The sequence below is a fragment of the Microtus pennsylvanicus genome, chromosome 9 (assembly GCF_037038515.1).
Source record: "Microtus pennsylvanicus isolate mMicPen1 chromosome 9, mMicPen1.hap1, whole genome shotgun sequence".
Classification (NCBI taxonomy): Eukaryota; Metazoa; Chordata; class Mammalia; order Rodentia; family Cricetidae; genus Microtus; species Microtus pennsylvanicus.
In genome coordinates, this window is record NC_134587.1 from 36,001,002 (window position 1) to 36,018,423 (window position 17,422).

General features: G+C 35.1%; 1 protein-coding gene across 1 annotated transcript in view; it reads left to right on the top strand.

Moving 5' to 3' along the window:
• Lrp1b (LDL receptor related protein 1B) overlaps positions 1–17,422 on the top strand; it is a 1,720,116-nt gene that overhangs the window by 1,079,839 nt on the left and 622,855 nt on the right. Inside the window, exons 19-20 of the mRNA XM_075985306.1 lie at positions 9,537–9,617; positions 10,695–10,862. Coding sequence (XP_075841421.1) covers positions 9,537–9,617; positions 10,695–10,862 — 249 coding nt within the window. The remainder of the gene's footprint in view (positions 1–9,536; positions 9,618–10,694; positions 10,863–17,422) is intronic.

Below are 17,422 nucleotides of genomic sequence, written 5' to 3' on the forward strand. Positions count from 1 at the left end.
AGCTATAGGTCTATTTAATTTTCTTTTCTGGTCTTGATTTAATTTTGGTAAGCGATATTTATCCAGAAAGTTGTCCATTTCTTTTAAGTTTTCTAATTTTGGAATAAACCCATGTATCTTATCAGATACCAGGGCTTTAAAACAAAAAGAAGCAAACTCACCTAAGAGAATTAGATGGCAGGGAATAATCAAATTGAGAGCTGAAATCAACAAAATAGAAACAAAGAAAGCAATACAAAGAATCAATGAGACAAAGAGTTTGTCCTTAGAGAAAATCAGCAAAATAGATAAACCTTTATCCAAAAGGCAGAGAGAGAACATCCAAATTAACAAAATCAGAAAAGAAAAAGAAGACATAATGACAGACACGGAGGAAATACAGAGAATCATCAGGTCAAATTTCAAACACCATACCTATTTTGAAACACAATACTTTTTAGAAGTCAGTTTGCCTTTAAATGATTCCCAAGTATTTTCCCTTTTGCAACAGCTGAGTAGCATTCGCTAATCTCCATTTTCTTCCCTCATTAAAGATGTCACCACAATTAACTACAAAACAAAATGTTCTTCCCACTTCACATTCTCGGAGCATGTCCTCCAAATTTTGGCGTTCTGTGTAACAGACAAGTTGTACAGATTTGACTCACTAATTCTTGCTCATTTCATGGATGAAAATTTTCCAAAATTTGAGCGTATCTGAGAGCAGAGAAATTAAGGCTCTCCTCTAAAGTATGAGGCAGAAAGGAGGTCAGGATCTGGCTCCTCTTAATTGCCTTGCAAAACTTCATGGGCACATGTGATCTCCTCCCTAGAATTACTTTTCTGGAATATAAGCTGAAATTATATTTAGTCTAACACCAACCTTGGGGAAGGTGAAAGGACATAGGTTCTGCCCTAAGAGGTTAGGAGAAAGACCTAAGGGGACCCTCAGTAAGTAGAAAATGTCCATCTGCCTGATGTGATCAACTGTGAACAGGAAGAGGGTAGCCATTATACCTTACTCATTTCACTATTAAAATGACAGTCATCCTTAGCTCTCAGGCAAGTTTTCATGTTGCTCTTTTCAATTTTTTTTTTTTTTGATTTTTCAAGATAGGGTTTCTCTGTAGCTTTTTGGTTCCTGTCCTGGAACTAGCTCTTGTAGACCAGGCTGGCCTTGAACTCACAGAGATCCGCCTGCCTCTGCCTCCTGAGAGCTAGGATTAAAGGCGTGCACCACTACCGCCCGGCTCAATTTTTAAAATAAAAAATGAAAATAATAGATAAAAATAGATTATTAAGTTTTAAAAATTATGCATTTCTCTTCACTTCTACATATATATATATATATATATATATATATATATATATATATATATATATATACTAAAAGTTTTAAAGTTTCCAAATAAACTACAAGCATAGAGCATGATATATATATTTATATAAGGTAACGTTACATTGTCATACTGATGTAAAACTGATCATATCTAGGTATTTCAAAAAGCAGTGATAAAATTATATTAATAAATTAAGAACTGGATTGTGTAGAACAGTGAACACTTTAAGCAGACATTTCAATTTTCACCTAACTGAAAAAGTTAATAACTATTATATTGATTAATGATCAGCTTGATAAATTTATTTCAAAATATTTGTACAAGCAAGAATACATGTCAATCACTTATAATTTTCTTCTACTCAGATAAAGATGTTATCTATCTTATTTAACAGCAATATGAGATAAAGTCTATAATTATTATTTTGGGGTTTTTATTGTGACTTATTTCTTCACTGGAAAATAATAGTTTTATGAAATTCTTCCAGGAATCTAAGAAATACATGTATGTTTATTTGATATGCAAAAATTTTTCCTGATAGGAAGGCAGACTGATGAATAGCTGCACAGGTATTCACCTTGATCTATCTTACCTAGTTCATCAAGATTTTATGCATTCTTATTTGTATTTTGCTATCATAAGGATAATTTTTTTAAAAAAGCTAATTTTTTTGAAATGTATCTACTTTTTATGTAAAGAAAAATAATAAAAAGTAACCAGAGCTGAAAGAGTCCCTAGTGGATAGGATCACTTTCTAGCCAAGCATTCAAGACCATAAGGGGGTCATCCACTGGACAGTTTGCATTGAAAGCTTTTAAATATAATTTTTTTCACTATTTTTTCTCTCCTAGGGTTTTGGATCTTTAGTTCTCTGCCTCGATGCTTTATCTCTTTCATTTCTTTTTACTCTTCACTATGTAGATATGGTAATCTCTTTAGATTTTACAGTTTAGTCAATCTCCCTTTTAAAGTCTATTCTTTCAACATCTGTTTCATGTATACAATTAAATATTATGATATCAACTTCCCATTTTACTTTTCTCAATATCCCATATCATTCTACACGACTCCATCCCCAATTCAGGTATTATTCTTTGTTTAAATGTTTCAGACTACGCCATTGCCTCTCCATTTGAGTGTTTCTGTTTTTACTACTATTTTCAGTATGAAAGAAGAGGGTTAGAAACCAAAAGTAAATGGTTTAGGCATGGAAGGAGGCAGGAAGTAGATTAACTAAAACTAAGGACATATGAAAAAAAAAACTTAAGAACACAAAACAGCAAACTAATTTCAAAATATAATATAATCCTTCAGTATACTAGTATGTAATTTAGCTCATTATTTTAACTTGTATTCCAAGAGTAATTTTTAATTTCAAATGTCCTAATTGTTTTCTTTTAATATTTGACTTTTTTTGTTTTCTTAGTTTTTAGTTTTTTGAAACAGAGTGTCTCTGTATAGCTTTGGAGTCTGTCCTGGAAATCACTCCATAGACAAGGGTGGCCTCAAACTACAGAAATCACTCTGCATCTACCTCCCACATGCTAGGATTAAAATTGTATGCCACCAACACCCGGTTGCCTTTATTTCATAGAGTTTTTGTCTTGACCATTTAAATAAATTTTACCTGAATTTCTTACATTATTCATCTGATTTCATTCAGTAATCTTTACAGACATAGTTAACGCCTAAATATCTGAAGATCTTGTCAGGCTACTCCTGTTTTGATAAATCTGTGAACATTACCAATCAAATATTTCATTCCCTTTTTTATACTTTTATAAAAGTTGTATTTTTAATTTTAAATTTTGAGAGAATTTATAGTTTGGATATTATTTTTCTACATCTGGGATCTTCCTGTGTGGCTGTATATATTCATATATTCTATGAGCACTTTGGTATATGTTATTAAAGTCTTAGATTAACTTTTACCTTAGTTTTTCATATGGGAATATTTCAACTTGTAAAGTAGGTTTGTGAAATAAGTGAGATGGTACTTAATTTCCAGAAAAGACCATTTTATTTACTCACAGTCTAGGTTTCTCAGCTGACAATGTTTATACTACAAGGCAATACTATTATTGACCATAGGTAGGATTAGACTTTCAAATACTACAGTCATGCTGTGATCCACATTCTAAGTGTATTAAAGTACAGTGTCCTATTCAATATTGACATTAATATTCAAACTTCTCCATTTATATGCAAGCAACAAGCAATGCAGAGTTCACTCATTACTTTTTTTGAGGACACTCTCCACCTATCTTATACTTTTTTACTCTTTTGGAAACATATTAAAGGATTTGCTATTTATTTTCTCCGTGGCTGTTTTATTGTTAGAACAATTTACTGTTTTTCCTGAACTTTTGTTCATTTTCTCCTCACTCACTCCTGTGTACTTCCTTTTACTTCTAGGATTTTGCCTTATAAATAGGGATTGATCCAAAAGCTCTCCCAAACTTATCCCATCCCATCTGTGAAGAACCTCCTGCTGAAATTTGTTCAGTTTCTCCAAGTATTAATGCATGTTCACTTCTGAGTTTTGTGTGATGCAGAACACCCCAATGCCTTCCCTCCTGGTCACCTGCTCTAGCATGGATATTTCAATCACATTAGCTTTATGTCACTTCCTTCAGAAGAATGTTAACACTGCCCAAAAGTGATTTTTAATGTTTCTGTGCTTTGCAGGAAGACACATTGTCCTTTGTTTTTGATAGGCACATTTGGACAGATGTTCTCTAACTGGAAAATGTCTTAACCAGAAGTCCGTGTAATATGCCCGGCCTGCAGATCAACCACAATGTAGAACAGAGCTCCTGAAATTCACACAGGATGCCCGTTAGCCTACAGCTGAACAGAATCATCTGAAGCTTACCTTCTGATGAACTGCTTTGTATCTCCTACGTCTGCTTAAATACTTGTATCCAAAAAAGCCCTCTGGCAGCCCAAAGGCAGTGTCTGCTTCTCCCTTCCTGACTGTCACTGGCCAGCATTTTTTGTACTGATGGGGAATGTTTCTCAACCCTGTATTACACGGAAAAATCCCAGTCAAGGGTATTATATACACTGCCTTTATGTGATCAAGCATTTGATAGTTTTGAAAGTCATGTGTTTAGTCACTTTTCAAATATTTTTCTGACTAGATTTCCTGCAGCTGGGAAAAGAGTATGAGCCCTTGTGTTTCTTGTGCCTGGGGTATCCATCCATTCATTCATTCTCCACAATCTATTTATATAACCCACCACTCTACATGTAATAAAGTTCTAAATAAAAATCATGAATGAGAAGACTTTTGCAATATTTTCCATTTACTGTACACACTAATATACAAGATCATCCATTAATTACTCATAAAACCAGGCTCTCAACACATGATTATGTCTCTATAAACTTATAGTCTTTTGGAAAAGAGTTACACCTGTGCCCTGATCACTCTCTCCACCCCCAAAAGGAAGAAAGACAGAAAGTAAAATGAAAAGTAGAAAAGTAGCAAGAAACATAAAATATGGCAATATGTTTTTACTAAAACGTGTTTATATCATTGCATCTTTTAAACCTGATCTATGGAATAAATCAAATTGAAAGTGGTAGCTACATTTACTCCAAATAGTTAAACATGTGAATAACCTTAAAATGCATCTCTTAATGGCCACTACTAGAAAAATGACTTTCACATACACACTAACTATTCTCATTTTACTTGTCATTTATTTAATCTACAGTAAATAGTAGCAGAATTGCTCTGCATCACTAGATCATTTTATAAACAGAAATATACAATTAACCACAGTAATCTAACTAGACAGACTTCTGAGATAACAAGCCCGATGTCAAAATGAAGTAAAAGCAATACAAATAAGTAATCTGTTCCTTATGAGTCCTAGTCTTTGGGAGACAGAGCTAGCAGCAATATCTAAAATGTGTCTATCAGTAAATACAGAACAGCATGGGTAACTTGAAGAAGCACCATTTCAATTTTCACATCAATACATGACTACATACATTACAGCAGGTAAAAACCAGATTTCAAACAAAAGACAGAATGAAGAATGTAATTCGGTCTTTCCCAAATCTCCCAGTGCTATAGCATCATTAAACTTTCTTGCTAATGATAATGGCAGTATAGTGAAAAAATCATGTGTTTTGATATCGGTGACAGGAATCCCGAATTTCTTCTGACCCTTGATGCTCTTGTGAAGCATCCTAAGGTCAAGTGTATTATTTGCTTCTCACTGGGGTTTGGAGAAGACAATTTCAGCTCTCCAGTTTCTAAGTATTAACAGAAAAGGTGGAGTGCCTGTGGTCTCCTTAATTTAAGGAATCACTTTTCTAAACCTGGATTCCCATGACATTAGCTTATTGTCTAATTTTGTATTAATACCTATATAATCTCACAACCTGGTCATCAAAGTTTTCTTTATCCTTTGGGTTATGGGCTACAGGATTTTGAGACTTCATTGAATATTACTTTCCTGGGTTCTTTGTAAAGAAAAAGAAAGAAGCAGATACCTAGGCAAGAGGGACAAAATAAACAGAAATGCATCTGAAAAAATGATGTCTTTGGGAACCATCCCCTAAGCCATATGCTCTAGACAAATGGAAGCTCCTTGAAAGAGAAATTGTAGCTGTTTACAGAGTGGCATTCATATAACATGCTAATAAACTTTAAGGCAAAGATACAATAGAAGAATTGTGCAAACTACATGTAAAAATAAAAATACTTTTAACAGCCCATTTAAAATATTTTATGTAGTTAAACTAATCACCAAGATAAAAATATAGCTTTCTCTTCTCCACTGTAATTGGAACAGGATAAAATGTGTGAAATTTTGGTTTGTACTTTCTAGTATATTTTACAGAATTAATCATTAAATATTTCTAAATGTAATACATTTTACACTGAAAGATTTAAAATCAAAGTATATATGTATACATATGAAGTATATATGCATATATGAAATTAATAAAGCCATATTTATTTATTTGTCAAAAATAAAATTTTATAACAGTATTTTAATGAAATACACTACAAAAGTTAACAGAATATTTAGACACTAATTTTAAGTGTTAAAGTAAAACTAATATGAAAGAAGGAAATATTAAATTCAAGAGGATTTAGCTGTAATTCATGCTTTAGGGTGAGGTGTAAATTGTGAGTAGATATCATTACTCTCTGTTAGATACTAGTAGTAATAGTAAGAAATTAGGGATATATATTTTTTCTACCTAGTGCTAAATGAAAGCCTCTATACTTAATTTATTCTTCCTAAAATGGACTGAACTTTTGACACTATTATAAAGAAAAAGTTAAGATGAATTTAAGATTTAACATGGTAGTTCTTCACCTTAACTGATGCTAATCACAACATTTTGCCATGCAGGAATAACATCAGAATTTGCTTAGATGTCAAACTAATGCATGCATGCTGTATGTTTGTATGTATGTATGTAGTGTGTTTAACTAGAGTCAACTTTAAATCTTTCTCTCTCTCTCTCTTCCTTTTTTGCTTTCTTTCTTTTTTTTGAGACAAGTTTCTCTCAGTTCTGTAACTCAACACATATATGGGGCCAGCTGACCAGCAAGCCCCAAGAAGCTTTTAATCTTAATCTCAGTGCTAGGCCTATAAACATTCCTTCATGCTAGGCTTTCTGTGTGTGAGCCCCAGGGAGCATCTGGTCCCTGCCTTAAACAATGATAGAATTCTAAGATAAAAAAATTGGGAACCAAATACTAAAATAATGGGAATATGTAAAAACTCATGTCTGGAAAATCATAAATGTATTCATTTGCATAATGAAGTAATTTATAATATAAAGGAAGTAAAATACCAATCTGAGTAGATTATGGATGAAAATTGAAAATAATGTAGAAAATTACTAATAAAGTATGTTAGAAGCGGCAATGAGTGGATGGCTTCGGGAAGAGAATTCCAGTGTTGAGAGACATTGGAAATTGTGGGCACATCTAAGTAAGAGATACTTAGGGATGGACAATGTGATTGGAATTATCAGTGATTCTCATTTTTTAAAGCTCACAAATACAGTAGGTTTGTTTGTTGTTATAATTTTTCTCCAAATTAAGTAGTGCTTAAAATTCCAAACTCAAAAACACAGTGAGATAGGTAGGTGGCTAATAGGAATGTAAAGATATCGGTAGATAAAATGAAATAAATTAAAGCATTTTGGCCACCTTAAGTGTAGGATGTTCAATCAGCATGTATTTTAGACATATCTTTAAAAGTTGACAGATTACTGACAAAGTTTATATTTTTTTTCTATCAAACATTCTAAGATCCTAAGTAAACTGTTTTAAAGAGAAAATATTAATTATGACTTTACTCACTTTTTATTGAGATATAAGAGGCCTAATTCAGAGAAATCCACAAATCTTTTTTTATTACTTTGAAAATAATATCAATCAAAATTCTCACTTCCTCCCCTCCCCCACTTCTGTCCCACTCCCTCCCAACAACTTTCCCCCAACCCCCTTCAGTCCTAAGAGAGTGCAAGGCACCCTGCCCTGTGGGAAGTCCAAGGCCCTCCCCACTACATCCAGGTTGTGCAAGTTATGCATCCAAAGAAAATAGGATCCCAAAAAGCCAGTACATGCACTAGAGACAAATTCCAGTGCCATTGTCATTGGCCCCTCAGTCTGCCCCAACTGTCAACCACATTCAGAGGAACCAGTTTGATCCCATGCCTGTTCATTCCCAGTCCAGTTGGAGTTGGTGAGCTCAAATTAGCTCAGACACACTGTTTCAGTGGGTGAACCCCTTGTGGTCCTGACTTCCTTGCTCATATTCACCCTCCTTCTGTTCTTCAACTGGACCTTGGAAGCTCAGTCCAGTGCTCCAGTGTGGGTCTCTGTTTCTGTCTCCATCTGTCGCCAGACGAAGGTTCTATGGTGATATTCAAGATAGTCACCAGTGTGACTATGGGACAAGGCCAGTTCAGGCAAACTCTCCTTCACGGCCCAGGGTCCTAGCTGGGGTCATGCCTGTGGACTCGTGACCCCTCCAGAGCCAAGCCTATTGCCAACCCCAAAATGGTTCCCTCAATTAGGATATCTCTTTCCCTGTTCCCATATCCATCCTTCCTCCATCTCAACCATCCCACTACCCCAAGCTCTCCCCAACCCTCCCCCTCTCCCCTTCCTTCTATCCTCCACCCTGATGTTCTCAACTTTTCCCAATTTCTAGGTGGATCTATATATGTTTTTCTTTGGGTTTACCTTATTACCTAGCTTCTCTAGGATCATGAACTATAGGCTCAATGTCCTTTGCTTATGGCTAGAATCCACTAATGAGTGAGTACATACCATATTCATATTTTTGGGTCAAAATCCACTAATCTTTAAGAGAATCATTTCCACCATCTATAAACTGGTATATTACTGTTTTCCTGGCAAAATGCTTAGTTCAAATTATTGCCTGAACTCTTCAGCATGTTAATTTTTCTCTGGCTACTATTATATTTTTTAAATTTTATTATCATCAGTTCTTATTATGTTAGTACTGACCTCTGGATTCACTAGAATGTTAGAATGGTTAATTGTATTTTATATATTATTTGCCTTTTATCATTATGACTATTTATTATTATTGTGTATAGGATAGAAAAGGAGCACTTTTTATTTGTTTTAATTTAGTTGATTAAACTAAATTAAATTTTAACAATATAAATTATTTTTAAGGGTTTTGTTCACCTTGTTAGACTCAAATTGGTAGTGTCAAAGTCTTTGTAAACATATGGTAGCAACTGAACTGACTTCATTATTTGATAAATTTATTTCACCTTACACTATTGGCATCCCTCAGAGGTCGGTGCTACCCTTAAGGATCCTGTGTGGCTCTCTGTATTTAGAAAAGCCCAGCGATCTGGATACGCAGAAGCAGCATTTTGTAGCAGCCCAGTAGAGCCCTGGTTGCGATCATTTACTAAGACAAGGTTGACCCTGAACACATATTTCAGAAAATCCTAATGACTTTTCATTCAGAGATTCTCCTGGACTTCCAGTGGCTGGAAATTCATCGTTTTAAACATGGAAGTGTGGTAATCTGTGTCTTTTAAAACTTACAACCACCGTATTTGTTTTTCTACTGTCCCCTGTGCCTTTGTAGAGGACAAAACTTCTGAACACATTAGTAAATGGGATACAACTCAAATCGAGCACAGTCCATCAAACATTTCTCGTTGGTTCTTTTGTATCTTTCACAGAATTCCCGACTTGTGAGCCTCGAACTCAGTTCATATGCAAGAGCGGAAGATGCATCAGCAGTAAATGGCACTGCGACACTGGCAAGTACCAAGCGCTCACGGCACAGCATAGACCAGATTGGAGCCCGGCTCTCTGGGCTGTCTGGCTTTCTCAAAGGAAGTTTGCTAGCAAAGCTTGCAGAGCTAAGCAAAGTGGCTAAGAAAAGTGGTGAGCGGGCAGCTGGCACAGCGCTGGGAATCAGCGTTAAGGATAATGGAGCATGGTATTTGTCCCATGGGGCTTTAACAGTGCTTCATTTTCAGATATTATTTTGGGCATAGGCTAAATCTACAAAGATGAATAAGGAGAACAATTAGGGAAATGACCAGAACAATTTCAGGTTCCCAAAGCATTTATATAACCTTGGCAGTTTATGAATTATGGTGCAATTATCTAGATGATCTTAGCTCTGTCACCTTGCTTTTTATGTACAAGTAATGTTTTTCTCCTGTACTTAATTGTATCATTATGCCAAGTCGTTCTGAATGCAGGCAACTGAATATTATATTAATCAATGTCATTTAGTTCCATTTAATCCACTGTCTTTGAATGTTCCCCCCCCTCCCTCTTGCAATGATCAACACTGAGTATGAATCGTTTCTAATTGAACATACAGTTCCCATGTACAAATCCACTTGGGTAGGTAGCAAGGGAGGGATGAACAAGAAATCATCTTGTCAGAGCATAAACACAAAGGCGCTGGGTAGAACATGCAGCGACAAGTTCTGAGGCACATAAACGGTAGCTTCAGGAAGCAATTTCACCATAATGCTATTGCACTGTATCACTTATAATTCCCAGAGTCACCACTTTCTGCTTAGTCCTTGTGGTGGTGAGGCAGTTAGTTGGTGGTTAGTTATTTATAAACCAATTAGATTTTAAGATGCAAAGTCCAAAGTAGGTGCTTTCTTTCTCTTGGTTTTGCATTTGCTATTAAACCAGAAGAGATGTGATGTCAGTGTAAAATGAGACTAATTGACTGTTCATGGGAAATGTTGCTCATGAGTGTATCTTTCCTTTTCCAAAACCGTAAGCAAATTCTGCATAGAAAATGTTATAAACGTAAGAGAAATGTTCGTCCAAGTTACTTTTTACTAGCTTTTGATGTTTCTTTCCAGATGATGACTGTGGGGACAGGAGTGATGAGGTGGACTGTGTGCATTCTTGCTTTGATGACCAGTTCAGATGTGCCAGTGGCCGGTGTATCCCAGGGCATTGGGCCTGTGATGGTGACAATGACTGTGGAGACTTCAGTGATGAAACACACGTCAATTGTACCAAATTGGGTCAGTAATTTTTATAAAACTATGTAATATAAGTATAGGTTGATTCATAATTTAACTATTTAGAGTATATTATTAAATCACAATTGAACAGCTCATCACATTAATAATACACATGAAGAGTAGGTTAACATTACCTTTGACCTTCTGTTTTTAATTTTTTTTTCTTTTCTCCTTCCTGGTTTCTTACTTCAGTTGTGCCCACTGCTGGGTTTATTTTTGTGGTTGTGGCTTTCTAGATTCATTAAATGCTTTGGAACCATTATTCTAACCTCATGAAAATTTTAAAGTGCCTCTAAAAGGAACAAAAATCATACACAAATATAGTTTCACTTTGATATTATGCCAAATCTCTTCTCTTGAGTTTTGAGACAAATATTGAGTAATAGATCTAATTATCCACAGTTCCAGAAAATTGACTATCACAAATAAAGAGAGCAAAGAGCCTGGGACTGTGGTTCTGAGCATATCTGTGATAAAACAGACCCTGTCAGCAGCATGTATTGCTTTGTAAAATATAATCTGCCATCAGATATATTAGTGTGTCAAAAAACAATATTGTAATCACAGCTTGTAAAACAATAACAGTGTTACCTTTATCATTTAACAGACAATTTTTACTAAGAGAATTTCTTTATTAATTCCATAAATATTATTCAGTACTAAGGGCTAACTAAAATGATTAAGAATCCATGGCCTCTCTTTAAATGGGTGACATGTACATGTATGAACAATAACATGCTTTATTTAAGGTGGTGGACTCTGGCAAGTCAGTTACACTGTGGAAACTTAGTTTTCAAAGACTTTCTCGAATAACAACATCTGTCTTCTCCAAACATTTGAGATCTCATATGACTGTTAATATCTCAGGGATATTCTTCCATGTGGTTTTCTCTCTGTCATTGAAAAGAGTGGCTAGCTCTGCATCCTGCGTTTTTAAAAGTAGGTCCCTGGCTTTTCTGCAGATTTGCCAATTGATTCATTTTATTTGGTCTGTGTTATTAGAATCATAGGAATGATCCAAAATGGCTGTTCAAGGTCCTTGAGCTCTGAGGCAAGGTGATATAAGTACTTACATCGTTGGTCTCGACATGATTTATAATGGTTTTCTTTTTGGGGGGAGGGGGTGAACAAAATAGAAACTAGAAAGGAAGCAGAAAACTACTAAGAAAATTTTTCATGTGGACATTTGAATTGAATTGTCTTTGAATCAGGGGAATGTTGAATTATTGAGAGAGCTAATATTAAATATGATCTGTCTCTTAGTCTTCATTATGTGATAACCTTATATCTTCTCCCTTCCTTTCCCTTGCCTCTCTTCTGTCATTCTCTTCTTCTTTCTCCCATTGTATTTGTTGCCTGAGAATATGAAAAATGAAAATTCTTATTCCTAACTGTGCATAGAAAATAATTACTTGGAGATAGCTTTCCTCTTTTAAATTAAGTATTACAGCATTCATCTAGAGGGTAATTGACATCTCATTAATGCACTGCAGTTTAGCTCATTTACCCTCCTCACAGATGTCTCTTCAGGCTTCTCGTAGGGTATGCATCTGTGGCATGCTGGCGATGCCCCATAATATGCTAGGAAAGATAAATTGCCCCGAAATTAATTTATTTTCACCTAGAAACAAGATCGTATCCCTCTTTTCTATGCATATTTGTCGACAGTTAAAGAGACAATTGCACTTTACGAAGTTTGAAAAGATACGTCAGCCTCACAAATACCCATAGCCTCTTGTAGACTCTAGAGTGTCTACAATTCCGGTTGAATTATCATATGAGCAAAGACATTTTAATTTAATTTTGTTTTGTTTTTTGAGACAGGGTTTCTTCGTGTAACCACCCTAACTGACCTAGAACTCACTCTGTAGACCAGGTTGGCTTTGAACTCACAAAAATCTTTCTGTCTCTATCTGCCCCTGCATCCTTAGTACTGGGATTAAAATCTTCATGCCCCACTGCCTGGCTGAGACATTTCAATGTTAATAGGCTTCTTTCTCACAACAACTCAGTTTCTCCGCATATTGCTATAAAGGCCAGACTGTCAATGTGACTGTCTTACTATGTGGAACACTATGGCAGTGATTCATGGATATATTTCAAGAAACACGAGAGAATTTGAGTTATAAACTATACAAGGATTCTTTAACCAAGAATGCTTCATGATGAGGCCTGGACACAGCAATTGAGTAAAGATGAATTTAGGATAGCTTCAAGACAAGAGAGCCCCTTACTTTTCACCCTCTATTATTTTGATTACACTTTCTGGTACAGAAGTTATGAAATGTTATCGACATATAGTATGGAAGTTATTATCACATGTAAGACTTATGTGGCGAGTGACAAGGTAGAGATTTGATGTAATTAGTCCCATAGTTCAGTTTCAAAACCTGCTGTGGAAGAAAGAGCAGGAGTTTCTGGCTTGAGTTTAAAGACTAGCTGTCAAAGCTCATTAAATCCCCCCAAATCATTGCTTAGCACTTTGCTCTACACTTCCTGTAAGACAGAGCATATGGTGAAGTCCCTCTTGACTCAAGTTTTTTTCGAGGGAATAAAACAGTTCACAATTGGAATAGTTTATATAGAATATCCATTTCATAAAATTTCATATAATTCTTACTCAGTTTGTGCTCTCTGTGATATTACATTCAGAAAGAAAGTATTTCTATGGCCATGGTGGGTTTTTCATTGCAATGTGATAAGCAACTCTAACAGAAATATTTCTCTTTGGTGTTAATGAGCATCTCACCCTTTGTCTCTTAATTTTCTTTTGTTTGCGTTGCTCATTTTATAACTTTCTATAGTCAAAGAACACAGTGACTTCATAAAACATTGTTTTTATACACATACACACACACATGAAAGAGAGAGTTAAGATAGAGTAGGTAAGACAGAAGGAAACAGAGAGAGAAGGAGAGGGAGAGAGAAAGAGAGTCAATTTCATTAATAGGAAGTCATTCACAAGAGTTCCATCCTTTGATTCGGTTCCTGACTTTCTTCACTTGAACTGAACTTTATGTTTTGCTCTGCCATATTTCCCCTGTCATAACCATGACCTTTGCATTTTGTTGATTCCAGTTGTCCTAGGTGAATAGTTTTTGATTTGTTTCTTTTTTTTTAAAAAAAAAAGACCTAGTTGTACTCATAGAACTTAGTATAGAAGTGCTTGAGAAATCAAGCATGGCTGTGTACTTAGGTAGTGAAAGGTTCATACAAAAAAAGATCATTTACATGTGTTTTACTTACTATCTGATAAAACATCATGGCCAAGATGACTTATAGAAGAATTAGTTTGTGGGGACTTACATGTTCAGAGAATGCATCCATGACCATCATGGCAAGCAGCGGACAGACAAAGGGAAAGAAGGAGGGAGGTAGAGAGGGAGAGGAGAGGAGAGAGAGAGGGACAGAGACAGAGAGACAGAAAGAGAGAAATGGGAATGGTATTAGCTTGTAAAACCTCAAATCCCAGCCCCAGAGACACAGTTCCTCCAAAAAGGTCACATTTCCCTTCCCTAATCCTTCTTAAACAGGTCATGAAACATTCAAATATATGAGCATATATGAGCCTATGAGGGTCATTCTCATTCAAGCTCCCACAATATGTAAACATATAGTGTCAAAGTGAGATCAGTTGTTTCTTATAACTCATGTGAAATAGTAGAAGAATAACTCTGAATAATCTTGATAAGCATAAATACAAATGCATAAAATAATTATGATTTCACTTTGACAGCTTTTATTTAAATTATGTAACACTCTACTCAGGCCTTGTTCAAAATCTTACTTTCATTCCACTCTTGGTATAAAACACTGCTAATACCTTTACATGATTATTTCTCTGTTAGTCTCCTCTGGAAATCTTTTTAGAGTTAATATCCAATAATTTATCATGTTCATAATAGAAAAGGTGACATGTTTTTCTTACAAGTTTAGATTTCACCTAAACTTTGAAGTTTTTCTTAAAAGCAATTTAATAATTTTCACGTATTTGAATTCTACATTTTAAAGGGACATCTATACAATTGTGATTTTTTTTACCATTGTTTCTAATGCCTCCTGTGTGGCTTTTAGAAATACTTATTACCTGCTGCACTAAGTGAACCAGTTGATTGATTTTGATTAATTCTATGACAAGTGATCTCTTATTTATATAGCAAATACAGTGCAAATGCAAATTGAAAATTGTGTGTGCATGGATCTTCAGTGTTGATTTATTATCAGCAATGCTTGATCTAATCCATTAGGCAATCACTTGATCTAATCCATTAGGCAATCATGTAATCTGTTAATACATGCGCTCACACATGTTCACATTCCTCTGCCCACATGGTTATTTTTATTCTGATCTAACCATCATTCTTTCTGCTTTGAAAACATATGTTGTTCTTTCCTTTGGTCCATTTCCTTAATAATTCTTTCATCTCATGTTTTGTTGTTTCTAAATTGTAAAAAGAAACCAGGATAATCTCATCTTATCCTTCTACCATTGTGCCCATGGGTTCTATTTAATGCACAGCAAATAACTGTTGAATATAAGTTTTATTTTTTTTCTGGAACACAGAATTTCTTTTCCTTGTCAGAACTCATGCCATCTTTATTTTGTCTCTATGGGTAATGATATGCTGGGATGTAGATAAACGATGTAGAAGATCCTGGGATATACATAATGATATGCAAGATTATATGTATTTATCTGGTCCTGCTCATCTATTTCAGTAAATGGTCATTTTCTCTTATCTAGTAATTATTCGCAATCTCAGCCCAGGGTTCAATAAATTAAAAGCGCAGGCTATTTCTCTTATCTGGTGTTCTTGCACTTCTATATGGTTGTTAGTACATTTAAAATCATTTTCGCATCTGCTTTGTAAGTCGCAAGTAACATTGAGGAAAGGTACGTGTTGGATAAAACGGGGATAGAAAAATAAGAAAATGTGTTGGTGACTGAGTTATCACCAGGTCCTTTGCATTTCTGATTTGTTTATGACATCCAATACCCACGACTCACAAGTTCAAGATACTTGTATAGAAGTCCACAGCTTGAGCTCTTCATAAGGATCATGTGTTTCTGCTATATCCAGCTGTTCCGATTGCTATTGAGCATATTCTGTTTGTTCCAACTTTGTATGACTTAAGATATATATTATTCACAAGTAATTACTCTCCTACTCGGAATGATATACTTGGTTCTATGTAAAGATGAGAGATGGAAACACCTTTCTTTTTATTACAGGCCAATCTAATGAAATTCTCAATGGGTGCCCTACAGACTCTGACCTTTATACTAAACAGTAGCAATAAGTAGATATGACCTTCCTTTAAATTTTAATCTCCTTTATCCCTCCCAATCCATCTTATTAAATCGATTCTGGACCCTTTCAACTGGAACAGTTATGGACATTCCTACACAGACAATTTTAATGTCTCTCCCAAAAAATGTTTTCTTATAAGAGGTCTTTTTTATAGACATAAAAAAATAGGAAGCTGGGAGAAGACCACAGACCATTGAGCTGAATTATTTTGTCTCACAGATAAGGACATGTATTCATCTAAACAACCCCTATCCCTCTGAGTGTGTAAAGAACTGGTTTTCTTTGTAAGAAATATTGAGGCTCATGCCTTTGAACCAGGAAGATATTTTCAACAGACTTAGACTGAAATGAAACATTGACAAAACCACTAACCAACCAAAGCAAAACCAACATTCTACCCAGGGAGGATTTGGGTACTCAGAACAGTTGTCTAAACCTGATAATAACTGAAAATTCAGGTTACTTGTTTAGTAATGGGGAAAAAAGCAATTCAGAAGGAACAAAACTTTTGATCTCCCACCCACACCATAGACACCCCAGTGAAATATTCAAATAAGCAGTAGAATTCAGTCTTATCCATGTAGGAAACAAAATACCAAAATTTACTTTAGTAGTTCCAATAAGCCACCCTGTCATTTTTCTTTCGTGAAAACCTTCAAAGGGTAGTTTCTAATTATGTCTAAAGTTTGCGAAAATGTCAGAAAAGTTTGATGCATCAATGGCTAAAAATGAATACTAAAAATATACCTGCACAAGGTTCACTCCCTACCCATCTATAGGGTACCTTCTCCTCAGAGCACACAAGCAGGACAGCAAGGGTATATCTTTTTCACTTATTCTGTTAATTTGGAGACCGACCCAGAATCTGGCCATGTGGTCACGCACTTGCATATTTTTTGCTATTTTTGTCTTTTCTTCTTATATGAACATCTATTACAGCAAGTTCCCCCTCGGTTTCTCCATTACTCACCTTTTGTATTGTTTTGTGATGAAATCTTGAATTTCATTTCCTTTTTCCCTTTTGTGTACATTCTTTTATTCCTCTTTCTTGCTGTTTTTGTGATTTAGAGATTCTACCTGGATGTTTGAAGTTACACAAATTCAATTTGCCAAAAAAAAGGAGGAAAAATACTAATTTATTTAGAAACGAGAGAGAAAGAGGGGCGTGGCTCATGTATGATGGTCCGAGAATAATTGTGGGGAGGGCAAATTCTCTCCTTCCACAGTATATTCAGAAGAACTAACTAG